At 38.2% G+C, this 27370-nt stretch overlaps 1 protein-coding gene across 4 annotated transcripts in view; it reads left to right on the top strand.

Annotated features, from left to right (window-relative positions):
• LOC101741158 (furin-like protease 2) overlaps positions 1 to 27080 on the top strand; it is a 310342-nt gene extending 283262 nt beyond the window's left edge. For all 4 annotated transcript variants that reach the window (XM_004926690.5, XM_021348356.3, XM_062674605.1 and 1 more), the window contains 12 exons: positions 10067 to 10243; positions 10748 to 10882; positions 11342 to 11474; positions 11861 to 12035; positions 12108 to 13904; positions 13980 to 14213; positions 15707 to 15865; positions 16424 to 16563; positions 17083 to 17338; positions 18864 to 18952; positions 19769 to 19938; positions 21596 to 27080. In XM_004926690.5, the coding sequence (XP_004926747.1) occupies positions 10067 to 10243; positions 10748 to 10882; positions 11342 to 11474; positions 11861 to 12035; positions 12108 to 13904; positions 13980 to 14213; positions 15707 to 15865; positions 16424 to 16563; positions 17083 to 17338; positions 18864 to 18952; positions 19769 to 19938; positions 21596 to 21775 (3645 nt within the window). In that variant the 3' untranslated portion in view covers positions 21776 to 27080. The remainder of the gene's footprint in view (positions 1 to 10066; positions 10244 to 10747; positions 10883 to 11341; positions 11475 to 11860; positions 12036 to 12107; positions 13905 to 13979; positions 14214 to 15706; positions 15866 to 16423; positions 16564 to 17082; positions 17339 to 18863; positions 18953 to 19768; positions 19939 to 21595) is intronic.
• Positions 27081 to 27370: the final 290 nt, after the last annotated feature.

The raw sequence follows: 27370 nt of genomic DNA, 5'->3' as shown, positions 1-27370 counted from the left end.
GTGGTCAAATTGAGAATAGGTTAATATTGTTTATCTTTAACATTATTTGTCTATGGTGTGGTTTTGGCGAAATCTGTAAATAAAGAACTATATCTTTAATAAAAGAACCTTAATGATGTTCAAACTTATAATTTCGATCAATTATAGTCGAATTTCGACTGCTCCGGGACCACTAGTACTTATTACTTTGCATAAAAACAAAAGAAGTTAACAGTTGGCATTTGTATGTGGTATATACCTGACTTCAACCGACTTTTATGTTGGTCTGTTTGTTCTATGATTCTTCAGTTTTTTTCGCAGGAATAGCATCCCGAACTAAAATAAGTAAGTGCGCTTAAGAAGTTCGCTGACGATCATCCCGATCCACTATCGAATGCAATGTAGGGTTCGGCGAGTAAATTAATCACACAGACATAGCCTACTGAGTTTCTCGCCGGATCTTCTCAGTGGATCGTCTTTCCGATCCGGTGGTAGATTCTGCGGAAGGCTAGTGTTAGCAGATTCGCCAGGCTGAGCTCTGTGAGCTCGCTAAAATCGCTAAAAACGTGGATGATTCAATGCGAAATAAATGCTTGTACGAAAATATAGATGCGCCATTATGATCACATCCAGCATGATTCAAATGTCTACTCGAAGCATAAGGCGCATGTAACAATAAGAAATACTTATTTCGTCCTGGGAAGCGACATTTAGTTCCATTTTGCATGTCTGGGAAGTACGAGTAGTGACGTCATGGCTCTCGGAATGTCCATATCGCGTGTAGGAGTCTCGACTTTACAGTGCTCGCGGAATGTGCAAGTATATAATATATGTCCAGGGTATATTGATATCACACTTTTTGACACTCCGAGGCGACTGATACATTTATTTATTGATAGATTTTTTTATGGAATTGAGACTGTTAATGTAAGGTTTTTTTTAAATATTGGATTCAAAAATGAGTCCGTGTTTTGGACTGGAAATATTAATATTTCAACGCTGTCACTAAAGAGTGGTTATGTAAGTAATTACTGTTGAGAGTTTTTATCTCTACAAGATTGTACTATCGTTATAATAATATCTTAATAGCCAATGAGTACCGAGCAGAACAATTGAAATTCAATATTTTCATTACTCAACATTATGTTATCGTAGAATGTAAAAGGTATTCTTAATTGCTGTTACATAGTTTGCGACAATGCGAAAACTTCTCTCTCTCCGCGTACTCCATATTCAGCATCGTATTTAGCTTTCACTGAGCTTGTAATAATAACGAGATATCTTCCACCAATAGGGCTCTTTAACCTTTTTTCCTCCCGAGGAAATGACATCATTCCGTCGGATGGCTTATATTGTTATTAGCTGTGTGTCTCACTCGTGAATCTCTTCATATTGTGGGCACAAAACACTCGCATTACTTTCCCGTTTTATATTTAGCGACCGTATTTGTTTGATTTGAATGTGATTGCGTGAGAGAATCTCTTCTTTTTTTTTTGTTGGTGGTAATTTTTTCAGAAAAATATTAAGGTTAAGAAATCTTGAATGTTCTTTATGTCCATTAAATGTGTAGTGAGTCGTGAACCTATTCTTTTCTCGTCTAAATTTAGGCAATAGCGGTTTTCGGGGGGAATGTTTAAAGGAATTGGATTTGTAATCTTAAAATGTTGAAATGATGTCTGTGTGTTTGTGATCTTGGTGACCTTTTGAGTCATTGCTGCAATAAATTTATTTATTATAAAAAAAAAGAACACAATATTCCTAACCTAAAAGTACGTGGTATTATCCGCAATAAATCGACTGTTTCTCCGTGTAAATTTCCCCATTTTTGTACTAGATTTTATAATAATCATGCACAGTTCCTTTGTGTTGCGTTCCATTTTAAATAATCACAATATTTAATATCATAATTTCAATTATAAAATACACAATATTGAAATACATCTCTTAATGAATGTTTATAAATATGTTCAAAAGTTTATATCAATCGTAATTGACTAACATACATTGGCTTTCTTATTGTGATAAATTTCTATCAAAATACTTATGAAACAATAATAATTATTACGTTAAAATTTAACATTGAATCGTTATTCACTTACGTTTAAATAAGGGCATAATAATGTAATGTCTGAGCTTGTACTTAAGAGATAACGCACATTTCATTAGCAAAATGTTTTGCCACTTCTGACTTCGTACTAATTGTTTTTGTTCACATAATTTAAGCTTTAGTATAATGTAAGTTCATAACGTAGGTGCTTCGGGGGAACTTTTTAACTTTGACAAGAAATAATAACGGGCCTTCGTTAGAAGTTTTTGGCGGTACCGATGAAGGGTTTTTACTTTGATTACGCCTTACCTAATGTGCTTTGTTTCTGTGTAGATGACGTAAGAGGATTTAGAAGCAAAAAAATAATACCCTTTGACCTTTGAGTGTGGGTATAGACAATTTGAAGTAAGATTTTATTGGTGAGCGCGTTTCGGGATTCGGTTCCCTTGGGCGCTTAGGGTAGTTAGGTTACTTTTGAGGTCTAATTAAAATTATGTGGCTTAAAGATAATATTCCGCAAAATTATAATTAATTATAATTACTGGTAGTAGGACCTCTTGTAAGTCCGCGCGAGTGGGTAGGTACCGCCGCTCTGCCTATTTCTGCCGTGAAGCAGTAATGCGTTTCGGTTTGAAGGGTGGGGGCAGCCGTTGTAACCATACTGAGATCTTATAACTTATATCTCAAGGTGGGTGGCGCATTTGCGTTGTAGATGTCCATGGGCTCCAGTAACCACTTGACACCAGGTGGGCTGTGAGCTCGTCCACCCATCTAAGCAATAAAAAAAAATCGACTTTTAACAGTAATTTATTTTTTAAATGGGTAATTCTCTTCCTCTACCTCTTTCTCAAAGTCCCAGGACTTGATTTTTCCACTTAATCTGCCAAAGGTGTTCTACAAGTGTGGGGGAGCAAGTTAATATCGATATAAAGTTTTCATGTGGCTCGAATTAGTAAGTCTGATGTACGATAAAAAGTCTAGTTTTAGCTGTCAAAAATGAACGTTTCAGCTATTATCCGTCTTAGACTTGGCCATGTTTGCTCCCCTGTTTTTCTCAAAATTAGAGTCCGAGACCATTCTATTTGTGAGTGTGGATTAAATCAGGGTACCCTGGAGCATATTTTCTTTGACTGCCCCAATATCTTGTCCCCTCTTTATCATATCCTGCCAAAAGACATCCCCCAGCCTATTAATACTAATCCTCTATTATCTTTAGTATATAACTAAACATGTAAATAATCTATGTAAATTTTTATCTGCTAATAATATTTATGTTTAGTCTAACATATTTGTTTGTGCGGTTCCTAAAATCACAAATGTCGCGTATGGCAAAACTGATCAAATTTAGTTGTATTTAGTTTTTTTAAGCTATTGCACAGCTTTTATCGCGGGCTTCGAGCGTGGCGATCGAATCAAGAAATTCCGTAACGACAATAACCTGACACCCCCACTACGCCTACTATGTAGCTCGCGTTCAACACATTCACACGTTGCGCTTGTGTAGTGTTTGTGAATAAGCGCGTGGCGTGACGTCACACTGCATGCGCATCATGAAAAGTCTGCCCATCTCTCTCGCGCGGTCTAGCTTATGAATGTGAAGGGGACAGTTAATGTTTTAATGTTTTATTAATGTTTAATATAGCGTGGTCTTATTTTATTATTGTTTTAATGTTAACTTATTATTGTCTAATTATAATTGCATAAGTTGATAAAAAATGTTATGCAAGCTCGAGTGCCACACGTGTTTTTTCTTTAAGCACCTGTCATTTTTGTGCAAACTGTGACATTGGCAAAATCAATGCCAAAGGCAGTGGAGCTAAATTTCCTTACAAAAAAAATGAACGATGATCAAAACGACATCTTACCATTCCGACAATATAAACAACATCACGTAATATCATCGTATTAAGACACAGCAAAGACACCGAATACGTGATTTAAATTCGACAAACATACGTCCCTTATGCGAATACGAGATTTATTGCGAATAAAGTTTCCGTTCCAACGGCCAGCAACGGTGGCATGACGGTTTTGTCTTTGTGGCCGGCCGGCTAACAAGCCGACTTGGAGCCGGGGCACAGTGGTGTAGGGGGGCCTAATAAAACTCCTAGGCGTAACGCCGGACGCCCGGGCCTTTCTCATGTTGATGAGCCGAGGACGCAGATTACACGCTTGACGCCGTCGAGCTAAACGTTGACTGTGCAACTTGCAAATATGTATAGGTTGTTTGCTGACGTAATTTCGATGTTCGGTCGATCAGTGTTTCGGGTGGCGCGAAATTCCCACGATTAGATGCAAGCCCGATTAGAAACTATGTAACCTCTTTACGATTAATCTTAAAAGAGGTTAATATGATATAAATATGACAAATTATTATGATTTTTATATTGAAACATAAAAAACATTAGAAAGAACTTTAGGAAAGCATTTTTGCAATATTAAAATATAAAAAGATATAAAAATAGTGGTGAAGCAATAGCTTTAAATGTTGTTTCTCTTTATAAGAGCAACTCAATTTGTGCTATAGTTTTACGAAGCTAAACTGTATTTTGATGTAAATAAATAAATACATTATATCTACATACTAATATATTAATCTACAATGATTTTTACGGATGTTCGGTTATAACTACTGATCCATACATGCGATTGACTTGAAACTTGGTATCCATGTAGAAAATACATGTACTTAATGGATAGGCTAATATTTACATGAGTGTTGGTCTCCCCAATAATAAGTTATACTAATATATAAATCTACAGTGAATTTTACGGATGTTCCGTTGTAACTACTGAACCATGCATCCGATTGACTTGAAACTTGGTATCCACGTAGAAAATACATGTACTTAATGGATAGGCTATTTATATGAGTGTTGGACTCCCTAATAATAATGACGATAAAAAATAATGTTCATTTTAAATGCTCAGCGAAGCGGGCGAGTGCTGTTAGTATAATAATATGTATAATATAATGGACCGACAAAATAAAGGCAACTCTAAACGTTCCCGTCAACGAGTGTACAAGAAGGACCTCGGTACGTGAGGAGTGGTGACGTCTTTTGAAGCGCATCACCACCCGAACTGATGACCACAACCATTCTGCCAAGAGTGCAAGCAACTAAGAAGAATGTATAATAATATGTTATTGGTTTAATCTATCTATCTCTATATATAAAAATGAATTGCTGTTCTTTAGTCTCGCTAAAACTCCAGAACGGCTGAACCGATTTGGCTAATTTTGGTCTTGAATTATTTGTCGAAGTCCAGAGAAGGTTTAAAAGGTACATATATATACATATATGAAAATTATCGGAATTAAATAAAAAAACAATTTTGTTTTCCCTTTGATGTGTCCCCCGTCGGACGCATTCCTTTTGTTTGTTTTAAATTTATTTTATACAAAAGTTTAGGTCTTTTATTTATCGACTAGCGACCCGCCCTCGCTTCGCTTCGGAAACATTAAAACAACCATGAAACCAAAAAAAATAATTAAAAAAAGTAGCCATAGGGACAATGTCGGCTTCTAATGGAAAAAGAATTTTTCAAATCGGTCCAGTAGTTTCGGAGCCTATTCGAAACAAACAAACAAACAAATCTTTCCTCTTTATAATATTAGTATAGATTGAGGCACTACGAAGTCTGCCGGGTCAGCTAGTAATTCAATAAAAAAACCCGATTAATAGGTGTTTCAACATGAATTAGAGTATAGATACAGCTCTCAACCTTGACACAAAAGATTTTCATTTGTATAGTGTTATATTATGTTACCTGTTACCCACCGCAATGCACACAAACCAGTACTGTTGTTTGCGATTTTTTTCAAATAAAAATGTACCCTTCTAAATGGCGACCTGACTTCATAATTAACGAACGTAAGAAAGAATTTTAATTAGATTCAAAAACAAATACGCTCAACGTAGCGTAAATTGGGTCGTGCAACAAAAGACAAGGGTCGAAGCACAGCTCTAGGGACCGGGGAATGCTTTTTTTCGGTGTAAATCTATTTAAACCGGTCCGCTTCATAGAGTTGTAGAATAAGAACCGCGCCCGGTTTATTTGTTTAGGACCCCATTACGTAACGACGTATAAGTACAAAGGAGCTTTATTAAAGCTCATTGGACGTGTACACGTTTGCGGGTCGGCATTTTTGCGGGAATTCAAGACGCACCGACGTTGGATAACTTTGTTTGCGCCGAGGGAACATCTGTGTTTGTACAACGCGTCCTCCTGATAAGTGTAAAAACAGTACCCGAGGAAGCGAGGACGTAACCGTCTAGCAAAAACTGGTTGTTATCTACGTCAGCGGGATCAGGACGAACGTTTATTTACGTAACGCCTTGTGTTTCAACCTCGGCTCTGCGGGATTCTTGTTAGACATAAACACATTTAGGTTTTTATTACTCTGCCATTTGGCGAGATCAATGCTGTGAAAGAATCGCAGCATTAGCTATTTATAATTGATTGAGCCTTATAATTGATCTTTAAATGGGGATTTCTTATTTTTACTGTAATTTTTTTTTATTGCTTAGAAGGGTGGACGAGCTCACAGCCCACCTGGTGTTAAGTGATAACTGGAGCCCATAGACATCCACAACGTAAATGCGCCACCCACATTGAGATATAAGTTCTAAGGTCTCAAGTATAGTTACAACGGCTGACCCGCCCTCCAAACCGAAACGCATTACTGCTTCACGTCAGAAATAGGCAGGGTGGTGGTACCCACCCGCGCGGACTCATAAGAGGTCCTATCACCAGTAATTACGCAAATTACAATTTTTCGGGTTTCATTTTTATTAAAAACGGTGTTATTCCTTCATCGTGGAAGTCAATCGTGAACATTTGTTGAGTACGTATTTTATTGTACATTTTTATTGTATTATCATCGTAATAATTGACTACTAGTTCTCAATATCAAACGGAATGTTTATACGATTGTATTCATTTAATTTTCATTTAACCATCAAGGAGGTATGTTACGTTCTAGAATGTTGCAGATTTGTGTGGCGCCATAGTCGTTCATATTATGTTGAAGTCACAACAAACCCGCGTGACTGAATGACCCGTCTTTCCTTTTTATGTCGACGAAGAAGACATTTTTTTCTTTTGTCATTTGAATACGACAGATTCCACGCAAAAAACATGCTTCCATTCAGTACAATATTTGTAATAAAAGTCCGGTTAGGCGTTAAATAAAATAAATAGTGCGTGAGTATTCAATTGATAACTTCGTCCGATCGATTTCTGAGAATCGTGATGCGCCCACACGAGACCTTTTCTTTGTTGAGTTGAGACAGTCTTACCAAAAAACGTATAGGTCCAAATTTAGAATCTAATTTTAGATCAAACAACCGATAAAGGGTGGGTGGAGCATAATCGAGTATCCCGAAATTACGTATGAGCTCCGAATAGGGGCGTTCCGCATCTAGTTTGGGACGTTGCAATTTCACAGCTGTTGAGAACGCAACGTGACGTCTCTGGAGGATTTTGTTGACCTAAAAGAATGACTTGATTCTATTTGAATGTTTTTTTTTAGCTTACCATGGTTTTGACGAATTCAAAAATAAATAGTAACGACCCTAAAGGGTTAGGTTATTAAAGTTTTAGCTGAAGCTAAGACATTGAAATTATTCTACTGTTTGGGCATACATAAAACTGGAAGTTGTCTGTGAATTTGATCTGTAACATTGTTTATTTTTTATTGTTGGGCGGCTGAACTCACAACCCATCAAATTATTTTATCTTTTTTATCTCCGTGGCAGGCAGACGAGCATACGGCCCATCTGATTGTATGTGGTCACCGTCACTTATGGATATAATTAATGCCAGCGATACACCCAACACGTTCCCTACCCTCAAAATCAGAACGCATTCCAACATTAAGGCAAACAGGCAGGAGGGTAAAATCTACCCATTTGGGTTACCTACGCAATTTTAAGCCCTTTTTCCTATCACCTATTTGTTAACAGCTTTCACATACCGCGAGCTAAGCTAATGTTAATAACTTAGCTAATAACTTAAAAGAACCTTTTAAAATTGTTAAAAAATTTCATTCAATTTTCATACTTTTTGATTTTTTTTTTGCTGAAGAGCATTCTTTTTAAGTTAGTCTTAATTAATTTTGAAAGCAGGAATTTTAAGTGAAGCAATCTCAATTTGATGCTGTAGTGCACCCGATTGCGTTTTAACTTGGCTACTCTCCAGGGCGTCTGTATAAGTCGGGATACTAATTTGGTAATTACGAGAATCGTTCAAGATTTTAATGCCGTGATTCTGTGTTTCGTTCCTACTAACGGAGTTAGAGTCCGTTATTAGAATCAGTAATTGTTTGGAGAGAATAGAAACTTGTTTTATTGAGGATGATATTTGTGTATCGTATTGGGGTCAGTTTAAGTGGTAACGGCAGGGGAGGGCACATCGCTCGTAGAACAGATGACCGTTGAAAAGATCTCGAGTGACGACCGCGTACTGGGAGACGGAGCGTGGGTAGGCTCCCCACAAAGTGGACCGACGACTTATTGAGATTGGCAGGGATACGCTGAATGCAAGCAACCCAGGACCGATCGTTGCGGCGAGGCTTGGTGTCTATGTCCAGCAGTGGGCGTCTGTGGGCTGAAAGATAGATATAGTAGTTAGACGCATTAAGTATAAATGACTATTTAATGTAGATCTATTCTGAGTGTGTTATGTAGGCTTTGAATAGCACCGTCTCATCTCTTTCTGTGAGGGTAGCAAAATGCAACTAAAGGATTGGATGGACCATCGACAGCAGCGTTCTCAGAATATAATACCAGCTTACTGCGATCACCAACCGCTAATTACTAGTCGTAAAGCGTATTTTAATCGAAGTAGTCGTGCAATATAATTGAGACTTTCTACCTCATATTTTAAGGTGGGCAATCGTGGTACGATGTCTATGGGCTCCGACAACCAAATGGCTTGAGAGCTCGTCTATCAATCTCCGAAAAAAAAGAAAACAATTACCATTACTGAAACAATAATAACATAACAATAATATCCTCCGCGCAGAACTATCGTCTCCATTTCCTCCTTATCTGTAGCATGTTCTCGAATATATTCAGTAATTTCTAAGAGCTTATCACGCGTTGGCGTGAGCTTATTTCGGAATTTTAAGATTTTATAGTCGTACTCCTGTCCCAGTGGGAACATACGTACTTGGCACGTACAGCTACATTTAAGTTGTCAGTTTTTGTGAATGTTATATGTACGATAATTAAAGGAATCTCACGAGGGCACAGGGGTGCGATGTTTCATATTGGCAATTTCTTTGTCAATAGCCGAGGCAGAATTTGATCAGGACATATTTACTGGTGGCCGGACATATTATAAGCCATCCTTGGTAGAGACCACTATTCTCCATGAAGACATCATGCTTTCCCATTGTCGACCTACGTCATTTCGGATCCTCCCGATCCACTAACGGTGCTTTTAGGTACCTCTAGCACCGGTCATCGTTCTCGTCGAACCCATCGCTTGCGACGAAGGGCTCGACCAGTAAATTAACCCATAGACACAGCCCACTGAGTTTCTCACCGGATCTGCTCAGTAGGTCGCGTTTCCGATCCGGTGGTAGATTCTGCGAAGCACGGCTCTTGCTAGGGTTCGTGTTAGCAACGTTGTCAGGTTTGAGCCCCTTGAGCTCACCTACTAGTTAAGGTTACGCTGAAATAGCCTCTCAAGGCAGCTTAGGTAGGCAAAAAAAAAGTCGACAGCATAACTCAAGGTGTGTTCATTCACCAAACAATTAAAAAAAGTTCTTGATATTTCCAGCCATCCATCCTTATTAGTAGTAGTACGAGTATCCTCACATTTTTTCTAATTCATATCTAAAGTACTAGTGGTAGGATGTATTTATTGCATGCCCGCATTATCATGCTGTTTATTTTTGCCGCGAAATACTCACGCGTTTCTGGTGGGACAGCCGTTGGACCAGTGCAGTGGAGAAGATTTTTTATCTATCTGAGGATAGCGCCGATTTGGTATCAAGAAAACGCTGAATTTTCTTTGTTTTTGTTTTAGGTAGCGTGGTTCGAACAACAACATGAGAAACGTCGCTTCAAGCGCGATTATAACGCCTACGATAGGGCTTCTTTCGGTCAACTGCCGCGGCGTACGTCACCTCACCGAGCGCACAATAGAGCGCTGTCCTCACAGCCCTACTTCACCGATCCGTTATATAAGGAACAATGGTATTTGGTGAGTTAACATTAAGCGCTTGAGATTTCGCTAAATATTAAAACCAGAATTAAGATTTACTGGTGGCAGGACCTCTTGTGAGTCCGTGCGGGTAGGTACCACGACCCTGCCTATTTCTGCCGTGAAGCAGCAATGCGTTTTGGTTTGAAGGGCGGGGCAGCCGTTGTAACTATACTTGAGACCTTAGAACTTATATCTCAAGGTGGGTGGCACATTTACGTTGTAGGTGTCTATGGGCTCCAGTAACCACTTAACACCAGGTGGGCTGTGAGATCGTCCACCCATCTGAGCAATAAAAAAAAAAGAAACATGCCTAACACTCAGCTCAGGTTTTAAACTAGCGATGAATATTGACTAACTTTATATTTAGATTACACAAAAGAATAATACAATAGTTTTTCCTAAAAATAATCTTGTTCTCTACTTTTCTGAGTTATTTAGAAGTCAGTTAAATACTTATACGAAAGAATTGAACATATGTTCACAAGATGTTCTCTTAAACAGAATGGCGGTGCTAAAGATGGACTTGACATGAACGTGGCGCCAGCATGGCAAAAGGGATATACAGGCAAGGGCGTTGTAGTGTCAATATTAGATGACGGAATACAAACAAACCATCCAGATTTAGCACAGAATTACGTAAGTGAATATACATATCTATACTGTATTAATGTAAATAAAACACCACATGTATGAAGGAGCATAGCCTGAGAACGGTATGACTGAATTGGCTGATTAATTTATTTGTTTTTTTTTTTTGTAATTATCAGTAAAGGTTTGTGTGGAATATTTTTGCAACCTTTTTTGCAAACTTTACATCGTTAGTTGGTAAAATCGGTGTTTTTCATAGAATTAGCGATACCGACAGAGGAACATGACCAGTTTTAATTTTTTGTAAATGAAAAAGCTCTAGACTAATACTAGATTCAGTCAGAGCTTAATTAGGTTTAATGTCGTGAAATCGATCTAATATGGTGCCATAACAACATTTTGACAAGCGTTGAATTAATTTTTGCCCAAAAATAGCGAAAAGCTATAGCGAATGCGCAAATGCAAATAACCTAATATAAAACTTTATAAGAGTTGTATTTCTTGAAGGATCCTCTAGCATCGACGGACATAAACGGCAACGATGATGACCCTATGCCACAGGACAATGGCGACAATAAACACGGCACAAGGTGTGCAGGCGAAGTCGCAGCTGTCGCTTACAATCGCTACTGTGGTGTGGGTAAGGGCAATTAGAATATTCGTATAATTAGGCAAGCTGATGACATATATATGCTCTGCGGGGGCGTGATCTTTTAAACCGAATCAATTCAATAACGACGCAGGCCTAATGGGTAGGCACTCTGTACACGTGTCGAGTGATGCGATTTTTTTATTGGTACCAATTTGTCTATGTAAAAAATCATCTATGTGTGTTAACAAAAAACTCTCTCGTAAAAACTCACAAATAAAAATCGCGAAAACAAATGTATTGTTACTAGTGATTGGGCTTATTTTGATACTAGTACTACCCGACATTTTGATATGAGAATTCGTCTATACTGATAGCGCAAAAAAAAACGAAAACTTTATTTAAATCTTACAATGAGATTCTTTTTTATACTGTAGGTATTGCCTACAACGCCAGCATAGGAGGAGTTAGGATGTTAGATGGAATTGTCAATGATGCAGTAGAAGCAAGAGCGTTGGGATTGAATCCAGATCATATTGACATCTATAGCGCTTCCTGGGGACCGGAAGACGATGGCAAAACAGTTGACGGTCCTGGACCTTTGGCCAGAAGGTGAGTCTGAATAAAAAAATAACACCTAGTAGATATGTTAAATAAGGAAACTAATTCATAGTATTTTTGTAGAGCATTTATATATGGTGTTACGAGCGGTCGTCGTGGCAAAGGCTCTATCTTTGTCTGGGCTTCCGGTAACGGCGGAAGGCACACCGATTCATGTAACTGTGACGGCTACACAAACAGCATATTTACTCTATCGATATCTAGTGCAACACAAGGAGGCTACAAACCTTGGTATCTCGAAGAATGTTCTTCCACTTTAGCTACCACTTACAGTTCGGGTACTCCGGGTCACGACAAAAGTGTGGCGACTGTTGATATGGACGGTAGACTGAGGGCTGACCACATTTGTACAGTAGAACACACGGGAACTTCAGCTTCTGCACCATTAGCAGCTGGAATATGTGCTTTAGCTCTTGAAGCAAATCCTGAATTAACATGGAGAGATATGCAATATCTGGTTGTAATGACGTCTAGGCCTGAACCGTTAGAAAGAGAAAAGGGTTGGATCATCAATGGAGTCAAGAGGAAAGTTAGTCACAAATTCGGATACGGTCTTATGGATGCCACGGAAATGGTAAATTTGGCCGAGCAGTGGGTAACGGTTCCACCTCAACATATCTGTAAATCGCAGGAGTTGAACGAAGACAAGTCGATGGACTCTACTTTGGGCAATTCATTAAGGACATATATGGATGTAACTGGATGCAGTGGTACGGTGAATGAAGTGCGTTACCTAGAACATGTCCAATGTAAAATATCGTTGAGGTTCTTCCCCCGTGGTAACCTGCGTATATTATTAACTTCACCAATGGGTACTGTATCAACATTATTGTTCGAACGACCTCGTGACGTGGCTAGTTCTACCTTCGACGATTGGCCATTTTTGAGCGTTCATTTTTGGGGAGAACAAGCAGAAGGTAGATGGACATTAGAAATAATAAACGCCGGCAAAAGGCACGTGAACCAGGCGGGCGTTCTCAAGAAATGGCAGCTGATATTCTACGGAACTGTCATAGATCCCGTTCGGTTACGATCAAAGAGACCGTCGCCATTTGCACCGTCATACGCGTTTCCAACGGCAGCGGATGGCTACGACACAATCAGTGATTCTTTTTACAATACTGACGCGTTTGCTAATTACCAGAACTTTCCAAATTTATTCGCCGCTGGGTCCAACCCGGAAAAGGCGGTAGCCCGTCTCGACGGACATAACGTCCCTTCACCGCATGGGGAAAATGTCCTCGCCGATAGTAATGACAAGCGCGTCATGCACGACTGTGATCCCGAATGCGATTCTCAAGGATGCTACGGAAAAGGACCGTCCCAATGTGTGGCTTGTAAACATTACCGTTTAGATGACACGTGCGTTTCTCGTTGCCCACCGAGAAGCTATGCCAATCAAGGGGGAGTTTGTTGGCAATGTCACGAATCGTGTGAAACTTGCATGGGACCGGGGCAAGATTCATGTTTCACATGTGCTCCGGCTCATTTTTTAGTGGCAGATTTGGCTGTTTGCCTACAACAATGTCCTGATGGATATTGGGAGGACACAGATTCTGCAACTTGTCGGCCTTGTGCAGCTCATTGTGCGACTTGTTCGGAAAGAGCGAATGCGTGCACGTCGTGTGAACATCACCTACTCCTGCACGAGGGCAGCTGTCTGGTCACATGTCCGGCAGCGCACTACGAAACCGACGATTACACTTGCGCCAAATGCCACAATTCGTGTGACACATGCGTTGGACCAAAGGAAAACCAATGCATAACTTGTCACACTACAAATTACGTGTTAGATGGTAGCTGTGTGGCGACATGTCCAGGCGGATATTACGTGGACAAAAAAAGGAAGGAATGCGTGAGGTTGGTCTGAATACTTTATTAATTACTTGCAGGCTATTAATTGCAGGACTTGCTAAATTTGTATCCATTGCACAGGTGTCCAGTTGGATGTGCGACTTGCACAAGCGCTTTCTGTCTCACATGCGAAACAAATTGGGAAATAAATAAGAAGGGGAGATGTCTCCCAGCTGGATCTGATCGATGTTCGACCGGACAATTCATAGATAAACTCGGCTGTAGCAGATGTGACGACGCTTGTGAATCGTGCTATGGAGAGGGCGAAGGACACTGTCTAACTTGTCCATCGCCTAATTTGCTAGAAGATTACAGGTGAGGATATTATTCTTTTCTTATTGCTTAGACGGGTGGACGTGCTCATGGCTCACCTGCTGCACATCACTTTTAAACTGTTAAATGATTCTTAAAAATAATGGTACCATAGTTTAACGTCTTGGCTGAATCGTGTAACATTTTCGTTTTACGAAAACCAACTTAAAAACATTATTTCGTATTAAACGCTATTTTTAATTGAACCATGCAGTAAGTATTCTGTACGAAATTAGTGAATTACGTATTAACTATCATCAGTCCTCAGTAGGACGTGTTACTGCGGATTAGGTCGAATCACGTTTTGGTAATGCCGCGTCTTAAATAACTAATGCACGGGACTTGTCGAACAACTCGGGTAGCGAATCCGAAGGAAATTGTGATTACCTACGTCATTGTTATATCAGTAGTTGCTGGTTCCTCGTAAAGCTTACTGTGATTTTGATCCTCTGTTAGGCGGTCGCTCCTATTTTATGCTGCACTTCTTTTTTTTTAATGGGATTTTATGACCTGGTAACTAAGACCTTTAAGTCATGTCTTATTTTAATTTATTTTCTTATTTTTATGAAAAATGATATTATGGAGTGAAATGAAATGAAATGAAGATGATTAATTTGAGACATTAATGAACTGGGACGAAATTAAATGAAATGCGATGATATGGGATGAAATATAATCTGAGTAAAATGGTGGTCATTTACTGACTGACATTTTTTCAGTGGACTTTTTGGGGGATCCCGAGAAGCTACGTTCAGCAGCTTTGTTTCATTTTCCCCATATTTGTGCACTTTCACAGATATTAAACAGTTAACAAACCACTGTTATTACACATTTAAACATGAAGAAACACTAAATAGACAAAATAAAACAAATCGCACAACTTCACTCCTCGCGCTCCCGCCAAAAAGTCTGCTGCACTTCTAATTCGGTTGTAAAATCTATGCTTTCTGGACACGAGTGTAGGTTTCAGTTTGGACACGTCACTCGTCGTGTTAAATATAGTATTTAATGAAAATTGTGTTTATCTATACAAATAAATAAAATTGGAGTGTCTGTTTAAATTTTTGTCTGTCTGTCTGTTTGTTCCGGTTAATCTCTGAAACGGCTGGACCGATTTTGACGGGATTTTCACAGATAGGTAGCTGATGATATAAGGAGTAACTTAGGCTACTTTTTTTAGACTAGCTAGACGGCAATAACCGCGGGTAGCATCGCGGGACTCAGGTATATTTCATAATTCCGGTACGCAGCAGTTTGGCTCTGCCCCTGGCATTGCTGAAGTCCATGGGCGACGGTAAACACTCGCCTGCCGTTAAGGGCAATAAAAAAAATCGTCTACAAAATTTGTTGTACTATGTCCTTTTTATGTAAGTCAGTTTAAAGCGAATTCAACAGACACAATAGAATTTGTTACGCAGTGGCGTTTGATTAGGGCCGATATACATAAGCCGAAATAAGGAGAAAACCAATAAGTATTATACATTCGTTGTCGCTAGATGCGTTCCGGAATGTAGCAGCGGATATTACGCGGAGGCCGGTCGGTGCATTCGCTGCGTGCACGGTTGTACTGAATGCGTTTCAAGACTCAACTGTACCAGCTGTGCTGGGTCCCTGAGACTGCAGTCTGGAGCTTGCAGGACTTCATGCGCTGATGGGTAAGTTCTCACTTTAGTTTCATTCAATAGGTTGTCGAACTCAGGCCTCTCCGGTCATCGTTGTCGTCGAACCCGTCGCTTGCGACGAAGGGCTCGATGAGTAAATTAACCCACAGACACAGCCCACTGAGTTTCTCGCCGGATCTTCTCAGTGGGTCGCGTTTCCGATTCGGTGGTAGATTCTGCGAAGCACGGCTCTGGCTAGGGTTCGTGTTAGCAACGTCGACAGGTTTGAGCCCCTTGAGCTCACCTACTAGTTAAGGTTACGCTGAAATAGCCTCTTAAGGCTATCAGCTAAGGTAGGAAAAAAAAAACGTCCTCTGCGACTTTAAATGAATTTGCCCACTGAAGCCGTGAATATGATCTCATTGCAAATCTATAAGTACAAAAGCTAAAAGCCCAATTTTACCCAACTAATCTCAAACGGTGCGGCTAATATGGCTAACCAAATCTCAAAAATCTTTCTGATTTTGACCAGAACTCGATAGGGTCTTTGTTTGATGATGCTTAGAACAGTGACGAATACAACGATCTATTTACACATCTCGTTTTTAACAGGTACTACGCTGATCGCGGCGCCTGTTCCAAGTGCTATTTATCTTGCCGGACATGTATTGGGCCCCGTCGCGATCAGTGCGCGTCCTGCCCTCAGGGTTGGAGGCTAGCCGCTGGAGAATGTCACCCCGAATGTCCTCAAGGTAACTACTCTTCTTTGAAATTTCGAAATCCTTTTTGAAATCACGTCTGATACTGCAGATATGCCTAAACGTATCATTTTGTGTTTTGTAATCGATTGAATTGAAGAGCCAAAGGGCCACATGACCAGATATCCTCTGACCTTAGTCGGTAACATACAATTTAACCCTTTGAACGCTATGTAGGTCACCGGTGTCCTACGAGGCCCACAGAAGTAATTATGTCGATTTCTGTTATTAAGGCGTCGGAATATCTATAAGTAGACTCTGGGACAGACGAATCCGTAGATGACTGAGAGTCAATCTATTTCAAAGGGACCTAAAAGGCAAACATACAATTTGACTCGCAATCTAGTGTGTTCTGTGCAATATACGATTTTCTTATACTTATACTATATTCTTCTTTGTCTCTGGTAAATGTATAAATTATTATCATGATATAATATTGTGTACGTTGTTGTATGTGATGCGTAAGTGTTGGAATGATTAGTGTTAAATCAAGAGAGTGGTGATTCGGTTTAGGATTCTACAAAAGCGACGACGGCTGCCGTCATTGTCACCACTACTGCCGGGAGTGCTCGGACTCCGGTCCGCTACACTGCACGTCGTGTCCGCCTCGTTTCGTGTTAGACGGCGGGCTTTGTATGGAGTGCCTCGGCTCTCAGTACTACGAGGCGGGCAATGGAACGTGCAGCACGTGCGATCCGTCGTGTCGCACCTGCTACGGTTCGGGACAGTTCAGTTGTACAGGATGCTCCAGGCCGCTGAGGCTCGATAGGTGAGTTCGCGTGTTTTGTTGGTTATTGGAATATAGTAAGTACATGGTGCACCAAGGGAGAAAAGTTGGACATTTCCTCCCGCGTGTAAAATTGCCAAACACGCGGGATGAGATGTCCTACTTTTTTCCCGCGGTGCACATACTATTTTTTCTCCTACCAGACCGAAAGTTCGACATTGTAAAAAACTTAGCCCCCGTGGAGTACCGAGCCGGGGTCCAGGGGCGAAGCCCTGGCGGGGGTTGGAGCCCCCTCACTGATGAACTCAATCAAAACTCATCTTTGTTTAATACTTCACTATAAAATTTTATTGCCTTTTGTTTATTTCACTTTTACACTAAACACAATATTGCAAATTACCCGAGCACAACAATGGCGGAGAATTTTAGGTGCGTGAGAGCTGACGTAGACACTAACGCGCATGCGCACTTGTCAGTACCCAGGGAGAAAAAGTTACACTTTCTTCCCTGTACAGCGGGAGGAAAACCGAACTTTCGGCGTCGGTAGGAGAGAAAAAAAAATTTTTGTTTTGTTTTGATGTATTATTAAATATCCGTGAGATCGTTTCCCCTGTAAATTAATTTTAAAAATTAAATCTTAATAATTAATTGCGGAAGTTCTCGTGTATAATATTGAATTAAAACTCCGCGATGGAAACTTGAAGATTCGTAAAATAAAATCTATTTATTTGAGACATGCAAAATATTCAGCACCCGATGGTTACAGTCGGAGCACAGAGAGTGTATGAAAACTAAAACGTATTGAAATTATATAGAAAATCGACTGACTCGCTGAGTTATCGGCCCTGACTGTTGAACCGAGGGTCGTGGGTTCGATTCCCACGTCGGGCAAACGTTTGTGTGATGAACATGTTTGTTTGCTCTTTGTCTGGGTGTTTATACTACATATTGAAATCAATAAGTGGGTAATAGAGGTAGCCCCTTCTATGGTTAACCGGTGTTTCCCGAGCGCTATGAAATGTTCTTCAAACGAGGCTTGTGGAGAGAATTGGTAGGCAGCGGCTTGGCTCTGCCCCTAGCATTGCTGAAGTCCATGGGCGACGGTAACCACTCACCATCAGGTGGGCCGTATGCTCGTCTACCTACAAGGGAAATAAAAAAAAGACGTGACGATTGAAATAGCAGTAGTTCAAGGACTCGGAGTTTTAAAAACTAAACTAATTTTTTATGTGCCGAGGTTAATAATATGTTCTATGATGTATGCTTAGTCCAGCGGCGAAGTTGAGGTGTAGGCTGTTTCGTTGAAATGCTTCTCTAACCTAGCCTATAGACTTAACCCACTGACTTTCTCGCCGAGGATCTTTCTTCTCAATGAGTCGCGATTCCGATCCGGTGGTAGGCACTGCTGTTTTTGCTAGGGCCAGTGTTAGTAATTTCTCTCAGGTTGACTGCCGTAAGCTCGCCTACTAAACCGGGCCTAGCTGTAATAGCCCCTAAGGCTACCAGCGATTAGGTAGGTTTTTTTGTTATAATTGTTCAATGAGACCGTACTTAATCATTGTTACAGATTAAACAATCAGTGCGTTCCGTGTTGTACGGACAGGGGGACGACGACCTCGCCCGGGACCGAATGCTGCCATTGTCATCCCGAAACTGGTAACAACTCACGCAGTTTGCGACTTTTGTTGATGTTCCCCGGTTAATAGCCAGGAGCTACTGATTTCTCACGTGTCTAAACACACACAAATGCACGCCCACATACTCTGAATAGAAATCTGACAGCCATTTTACATCAGTGTGCTTAGTGCGAGTTTTTTGACGTTCTCGATAGCGTAAAAGTTAACTCAGATTTGTATGGAGTTGGAACAGCGCCCCTAGCGGCAAACGTAGACAAACGTTCCAACTCCATACAATTTTCGGCTAACTTTTACGCTATCGAGAACGTTAAAAAACTAGTACTAAGTGCACTGAACACCATACAAATCTGAGTTAACATTTACGCGATCGATAAGTTAAAAACTAAGCACGCAGATGGGCCGTCAGCTCGTTTACCTATCTACCCGATAATAATTAAATAAAGGTATTTTAGTAAATCAATTTGGTTCGGACTTACATTAGATCAAGCAATTTGTACATAATCTGTATTTGTAGCGTGGAATATTGCCATTTCTGGTCGCAATCGGGTGTCATAAGACGCGATCGGAATTCCCGAATGTGCAGGTGTTCCCTGACGTCATAACAAGATTCGCGCGCCGATTTAAGTTATATAAGATTTAAGCAATATAAAAACGAATTTTCAGTTTTATTTGTATTGTCTAGTGTCTAGCGTCGTTCGCTCTTTTTATTTTATTAGTGAAAATATATTATAGAGTGAAAATTTCCCGTGAATACGGAGAACAAATAACAAACCACATATTATTATTACTAGAGCTGGATCAGTTAATGCAATTTCGTTTTTTTTTGTTGTCCCAGGTGAATGCATTAACTCATCGGTGGCGGGAAAACGTCGTATAGCCGAATGGGGCGCTCTGCACACAGTGGAGAACGCTCGCAGTACGTCAGCTCCCAGCGCCGCCGCGATAACCGTCATGGTGTGTCTGTCCGCCGGTGCACTGTTCTTTGTCGTGCTGATGATACTACAGGTGAGAAACCGAGGAAAATAAATCAAGCAAAATTTGAAGAAAACATTTTTTTTTTAAAAATCGAATTCGAATGCTTTTATACTATTTTATAAGATTAAGCAAAATCCAATAATATAAGCCTAAAATATTCTTTACATAGCGTGCCCTGCGAAAACTATTGATGATATAATAAAATAATGTACTAAGACTTTGTAGAACACATTATTATTTACAAAAAGTGTCGCGACAGCATATGTCAAACTCTTATAGTTATGCCCCAATAAGTGTTCTTTATTTAAAAAAATTAAACAACGTCAAATATCGTTGAAATTTTTGTTAAAGACCCGAGCGGCGCCGCAGCGAGACGCTAGTCTGTCAATATATTCGGTAAAAATAGAATCAAGTTCGCTTTCGTTCTCAACGATAAGTAGCACCGAGCTTTAGTAGTGAGGTCGCGACGTCTCACGGTCCGTTTCTGACTGGTCGATGGGTAATGGAATGTAAGATCATCCCTGATTAAAATGATTGAGTCCGGTCAATAAGGCATTAACAGCGAACGAAGGGCTTATTGTAAACTTTGTTATTGGTCTGTCGTTTCTGAATTATTATCACAAGTGAAACGTGTTGATATTCTAATAGGCAAATTATCTGTCTAGCGGATCTGGTATTGTCTTAGAATTCGGTACGTTAATCGTATCGCTGTGTGTGTCAGCTCTGGGCTCTTTATTATAGGGGGTGTAAATCAACTGTGGGTTTTTATTGTAGGGGAATTTTCGTCGGCCATAAGAAAACTTTGAGAAAATGGCGCGGAATGATAACCCTCTTATCGTGGCCGCCCTGAATTACCTTTTCGACCCAGGTGACGGGGCAACGCATATCCGCTGTCGCCATAAACATTTTGTGTGGGATCTTCCAGATCTACTCTCGGTGCTTTTAGGCAATCCAAACCTGGACACCGTTCTCAGGAATTCGGCGCGCAATTTAATCCATAGAGACAACCCACTGAGTTTCTCGTAGTATCCTCTCAGTCGGTCCCGATTACGATCCGGAGGTAGATTCAGTGAAGTACTGTTCTAGCTAGGGCTAGTAAAGTCTCTCAGGTCGAGCTTCGCCTACCAAGCCTAGCGACTAGGGATGGGAAAAAAGAAAAAGATGGCAATAATTATTTAAAAGTTTATTTATGAAAATGAAATGTAATGTATTATAAATGCAATTAAACACAAGTAATCTTTATCAATAATGAATAATATCTTAACATAAATAACACTCACGTTCTTTTAAAGGTGTTTTTCGGTTAATTTTTGGGTTTTTTTTATTAATTATTATTATTATTTTTGGTATTATGTCATTATATACAAATATTTGTTTATAGAAAGATAGACGGTAGTATCACAATATTGAAATGTCGATGAATATCACCTTAGACGTCCGTTATTACCACGAGAATTATATAGTATTAGAAATAATAATAAGTTGAATAAAAATAAACCTGAAAATAATATTTTAGAATGACAGTAAATAACCACGAAAAAAGTAAACTTTAAAAATTATATTAATTATATCCATGACTCGTGGAAACTGAAAATAAATAAATAAATACTGTACACACATTTCTATCAAGTACTGTTTGATAAAACCTTATTTAATTATTTTAATCTTGCTTTTTTTTTTGTACCAGTGGCGTTCACCGCGCGACAAGCGAACACGAACCCGCGGGCTCGTCTACTACCCCCTCGCCTACAACGACGACGGCAAGGTTGTCGTCCTTGCTCCGCATACGGCGTTCCCCTCAAGCGAGAGCAGGACGGAGGAACTACACGAGCACGAAGACGAACCGTTGCTCGAACATTCCACATAGCGCGCGCTGTGATCGTAGAGAGTAAGTCTTAGGTGGAATTTGAAAAAAAATAAAATAAAGCGTTCCATAAATTTAAAAATCTTAGGTTCGTTTGAATATTTTAAATTTTATTTAGTACTAGCGACCCGCTTCGCTTCGGAAACTGTAATTTATTATTGATTTCTCCACCATTTAATGGATGTTATTATACATATAAACCATCACTCAATCTATTAAAAAAAACCGCATCAAAATCCGTTGCGTAGTTTTAAAGACTTAAGCATACATAGGGATATAGGGACAGAGAAAGCGACTTTGTTTTATACTATGTAGTGATTGTGATTTCTGTGCCTCAAATTACATACAGTAAGATAATTCGGTTACTTATAGATAAAGTAACTTAACTAAAACCACAAATACAAATATAATATTTTACAAAAACGTGTTGTGAGGGCATTCGTGACAAACACACAAAAACAACTTAAGATTTTTAAATTTAGACTGATTGTATTGTCATTTTTATACGCGTCTAGTTCAAACAAATTAAATAGCTTTTAAAATTTAATGTTATCAATTTTGAAATGTATAATTTGCAATTGGTTCCGTTTGAAATAGTTGATTCTAAATGTGTCAATAACAAGTTGATGTTTTCTTGTTATTAACATAAAAAATATTACCTAATTAAGGAATATGGATGACAGAAAAATCAATTGAGATTTTTTTCTAAAATCAATTTGCATAACAAAAAGTCCAATAATTTAAATTTTTTGAAAAAGAGTATCCGAATATTATAAATGTAACAATGCGTACTATATAAAAAGGAAATGTAATGAAAAATGTGCTGAAAATTTTTAATAACAACGGACCATTTAACATTACTATGTATTAAGTCCAATATTTATTATATAATATATTATTATAATATAGGATGCAAATAACATAACGTTGACATGTAAATATGTTTAAACGTAGAATATAATATAGTATGTATTACAATATATGTAGTTAGTTTAATAAAAATAAATTAAAAAATTGGTTTTCATCGGTAAAACACATAGTTGTATTGATGTATTAGTTGATTTTTTAAAAAAACGGTTCTCCTAGAAGCCCTTATGACATACTATAATGTATTGTAGATAATACTGATCAAAAACATTGAAAGATTGCAGATTTTTAAATTCTAGGAAGAAACTTCACACATATTTCCATTCACTTTTAGTCTACATTTAAATTCCTTGATGCGTGTTTGATCTTCTCTTGGATTTATGTTACTAATGGTCGTGTAGGATATTCGAAAGACGGAACTATATCGAGGGGTTTAAGGCTATGTGGTTTAAGCACCATTTTTGTTACATTTTTGTTACTACTGGTGGTAGGACCTCTTGTGAGTCCGCGCGGGTAGGTACCACCACCCTGCCTATTTCTGCCGTGAAGCAGTAATGCGTTTCGGTTTGAAGGGTGGGGCAGCCGTTGTAACTATACCGAGATCTTAGAACTTATATCTCAAGGTGGGTGGCGCGTTTACGTTGTAGATGTTTATGGGCTCCAGTAATCACTTTACACCAGGTGGGCTGTGACTCGTCCAACCATATAAGCAATAAATTTTTTTTTACAGAAAAACCATATAGAATTTAAAATTTGGAAAATATATCATTAAAAAAAAAAACTTCTTGACTTATTTGAATGGCGTAAATATAATTGAAGTTCGGCTAACAAAGTCGCATTTTTGATGCTAATATCAAATAAAACGGACCTTTAATTACAAAGATAAATGTCGCGTAAACCTTTCATCCCTCGACATCATCTTTTTGATCAGTTACAAGGAACAGACCTTTCATCACGAGTCACATTAAAAAAAAGTATATTATATATAAAATTGAATTTGTTGTTCGTGTAGTATACGTTCTTTAACTATCGCGATACGTAAATACAATTAAAAAAAATTTTTACAGCTTAATCTCGCATTTATTATTTACGACTTGTCGAAAAATTTTAAGTTTTCATATCGATTGTAAAGTGTTTGAATGCGATATTGAACCGCAAAGGTAGTTCTAATTATTGAAGTTATACTTCTTTAGGCGCGTTATGAAAAATTGATGAGAGTGAAATTTTACGATGCGCGCGCACCGTGACACAAAATTAACAGAAATGAAGTTGCCCACTAAATCGCTCATTGCAATACGTTCGACGTAACTTGGCGAGTCTGAATATAGCCGCAGGTGAACTTTCCGAACCTTACCGAGAATTACCGAGTTTATACGATGTTTCAGAAAAGGAATGTCCAATATGCGTGTTTGAGGATGTTGTTTAATCGGGTTTTTTTTCAAATTGATTAAAATTTAAACAAAAAAAAAAGAAATAAATTTAATAAAAATAATGTATAACTTCTTACGCGCGTACACGCACCCTTTTTTGTATTGTTTTTTGTTATCTGGTCCTCGATAAATTCGATCAATAAGTCAACACCCACAATAATTATCGGGTTGGCCTTCAAATCGATTAACATATTCGATAAACCCAGACGACGTGAAAACATATCTGCAAACTCCTAGTATCTCTAACCTTGAGTGACCACTTGGACCAAATCTATCAAATTAAATGATTGGTTTCACAAATACTAGTAAAGTCGGTTAGATCGTCTCTCTCCGCTGTCATGATTGAATGCGAATGTAAAGGGCCTATTAATTGAGTTTTTTCAACTCAATTAGTGTTTCGTTGTGAGCGAGGTCGGACTATACTCTGACAGAGGTTGAGAAGGATAATTATAGTAGTTTAGTTATGTAAATTGGTCTTTGTGTGAGTTCAGTGATTTGTGTAGTTCTCGCTGAGAAAAATCGAACCTTGCTATGACCGCTAAAAATTATGAGGTTGATTGATAACGATGAGGATGGGGATGGGGATGATTTTAGTCTCGTAAAAAAAAATTCACAGTACATGTAGAACTGAATCAACCTAGTTAATTGTTACTTAAAAATAAGCCAAACTGTTACAAATAACTAATGGAAATATGTCCCTCGTTGCAGACCCGAAATGTCATAAGGGCTTACAAAATTCGCGGAACGTTTAAAACCGTAAATAAAATTAGATAGAGTATAAAATTGTAAGTTAAAAGAACAAAACGTTCGTTGACGTTATTGTCCTCTGCCGTATTGTATTGTGATAAATAAATAAATAATTAATGATACACAAATTAATCGACAGTAAATATTAGAATCTCTATTCACAGTCTATAGATTTGTAGATATCGCTAGATAGTGGCATCTCAGCACGTCAAATTGTACCTATACATTCGACGAGTATCTAATTTGACAAATGTTAAATATATTCTAGAATAATGTAGATAATATTAATTCGTACTTGGAGCGTGGCCACTGTTTCTCAAAGTGTAGGCGACGGGGCATTGTGTAAACAAAACTGAAGTGACTTTAGACACTGGATGCGATTGTATCGTAAAAAGGGCCACTTATAGCCAAACATTATTATTCTTTTTGTACGATATGTAGTCGAATATACCTATAATTAATGTTTATGATGTCAGAAAACAGTTACTATTAAATCGATATATAAATAACACAAGATCTAAATTCGATTTAAGTTTTGAAAATAAATGTTCACTGTCTTTCTCTTGCTAAGCGAATATTAACGAGAGTGACTGAAATTGCACTATTACTTTGAGTTTCGGAAGGTTCTCGGTTTTTAAACAGTGCATATTATTATCAGCGCTAACACACATGGTGACAAAGTTTAAAATCGTTTCCACAAAAATAGCTTACGTCTATCGTAGGGAAAGGTAGCGGTTTAAGCGAAATGTGATTGTGCACGGGTGGCTGCCGACCGTATTTATTGCAAAATCAGTTTTGCAACACGCGAGTCTGTGCAACTAAACTGCTTTCACAACTCTTAAACTTTACCACTGGGTAATTCGAAAATAAACCTAAAGCTCATAAATTCACGGAATTTCAACAGATAAATAAAACCTACTTCATTCAATTGATTATTCACAAAACAGTTGCCTATGAAAAGTATTCAATTAAAATCACTCTAAAGTATGTAGGTACTGAAATCATTTGCCTGATGTTTTCTTCACGGAAACAACAATAAATGTTGTTCTGACGTTTGACACACGAGATATTTGACAGTCGAGTGACATTGACAGATGTGGGATCATTGAACGTTTAACTGATTTAGGTATTGGCGTTATCGGAGTTGTTTTTTCTTCATGATGGCTCCACGTCGATTTGCTTGTAGGCTAGCACACTGTTTTAGTTAAATAAGTTGAGAGTTACCATATTTTTAGATGAATTCACCGATGAATCACATACGCATGTGATTTAGACGTTCATAAAAAGTACCTCTACAAATTCGATTGCAGAAATTTTAGCGTATTTTGATTTTTATAGAAACATTTACAATCGAAAATTGGTAGTTTGAAAGTAAATTTTTACGAGTCTTCTATCTGTGTGGAAGTTCACTAGTTTTTATTTTAGAAATACGTAACTTAAATTGATGCCTTTCTATTAATTTTTTTGTCTTTAAGTAATTTTTCAAATTATTTTTAATTATATTTTTGAGAAAAAAAGAAACTATTTGATGTAAGCAGCTACTACTACTTACTACTTACTACTTGAACTAAACATTTCAAAGAAAATTTGTCACAATAATGAATTCTGGAGTATTTTGAAGTCTCAAATTATAATACATATATTTAAGAGAATAAATAATAAATAGTTTTAATTACACGTGATAGATAAATATCGCTTGTTTAAAGTCGGTTTAATAACGAGTCGTAACGTTACCACTTACCATCACAAATGTATATAATCAGTTAGCTAGAATCTTGAATTGTTATTTTAAAACATCTTGTGAGAACCAAATGTTCGGATCATTGACCTCTATGAAATCTTAAAAAGCCATTTAACATGACAAACGTACGAAATTGTTTTGAAAATAAACGTGAAACCTTATGTAGAATTATAATAGGGTTTAAAATAAAAATATATTATTGAAAGTTTCTGTTACATAATAAAAATGTTACTCCTATTAAGGTTTTGTTTTAAATTTAAAAAAAAAAGTTCATATAAACTTTTACCTTTCGTATCAATTATGAATATAAAATAAAATGTAAAATTTATATATGTAATAGCATATTTTTTTCTAAACTTTTTATTTTTCTTTTGTTTTTAGAATATTTATGAATAAAATGAAAAAATGCCGTTTTGACGTTTTACTTTTTAATTGGTAGTGCGTTTATAATTTAGAATATATTTTTGTATGACATGTTCTTATGTGCAATTAATGTTTATAATAAAAGCGAAATCTGTCCAAATTTTGTTCTTGTTTTATTTTGACGTAGCAACCGGCCAACGTTGAGGAAACTTTCCCCAATTACAGATATCCCGTATTACCCTAAATTATTTGAGTTTTTTTTTTTTTATTGCTTAGATGGGTGGACGAGCTCGCAGCCCACCTGGTGTTAAGTGGTTACTAGAGCCCATAGACATCTACAACGTAAATGCGTCACCCACCTTGAGATATAAGTTCTAAGGTCTCAAGTATAGTTACAACGGCTGCCCCACCCTTCAAACCGAAACGCATTACTGCTTCACGGCAGAAATA

The sequence above is a fragment of the Bombyx mori genome, chromosome 21 (genome assembly GCF_030269925.1).
Source record: "Bombyx mori chromosome 21, ASM3026992v2".
NCBI classification, from domain to species: domain Eukaryota; kingdom Metazoa; phylum Arthropoda; class Insecta; order Lepidoptera; family Bombycidae; genus Bombyx; species Bombyx mori.
Note: the sequence above shows the minus strand (reverse complement) of the source record. Positions and strands in the feature narration are given on the sequence as shown.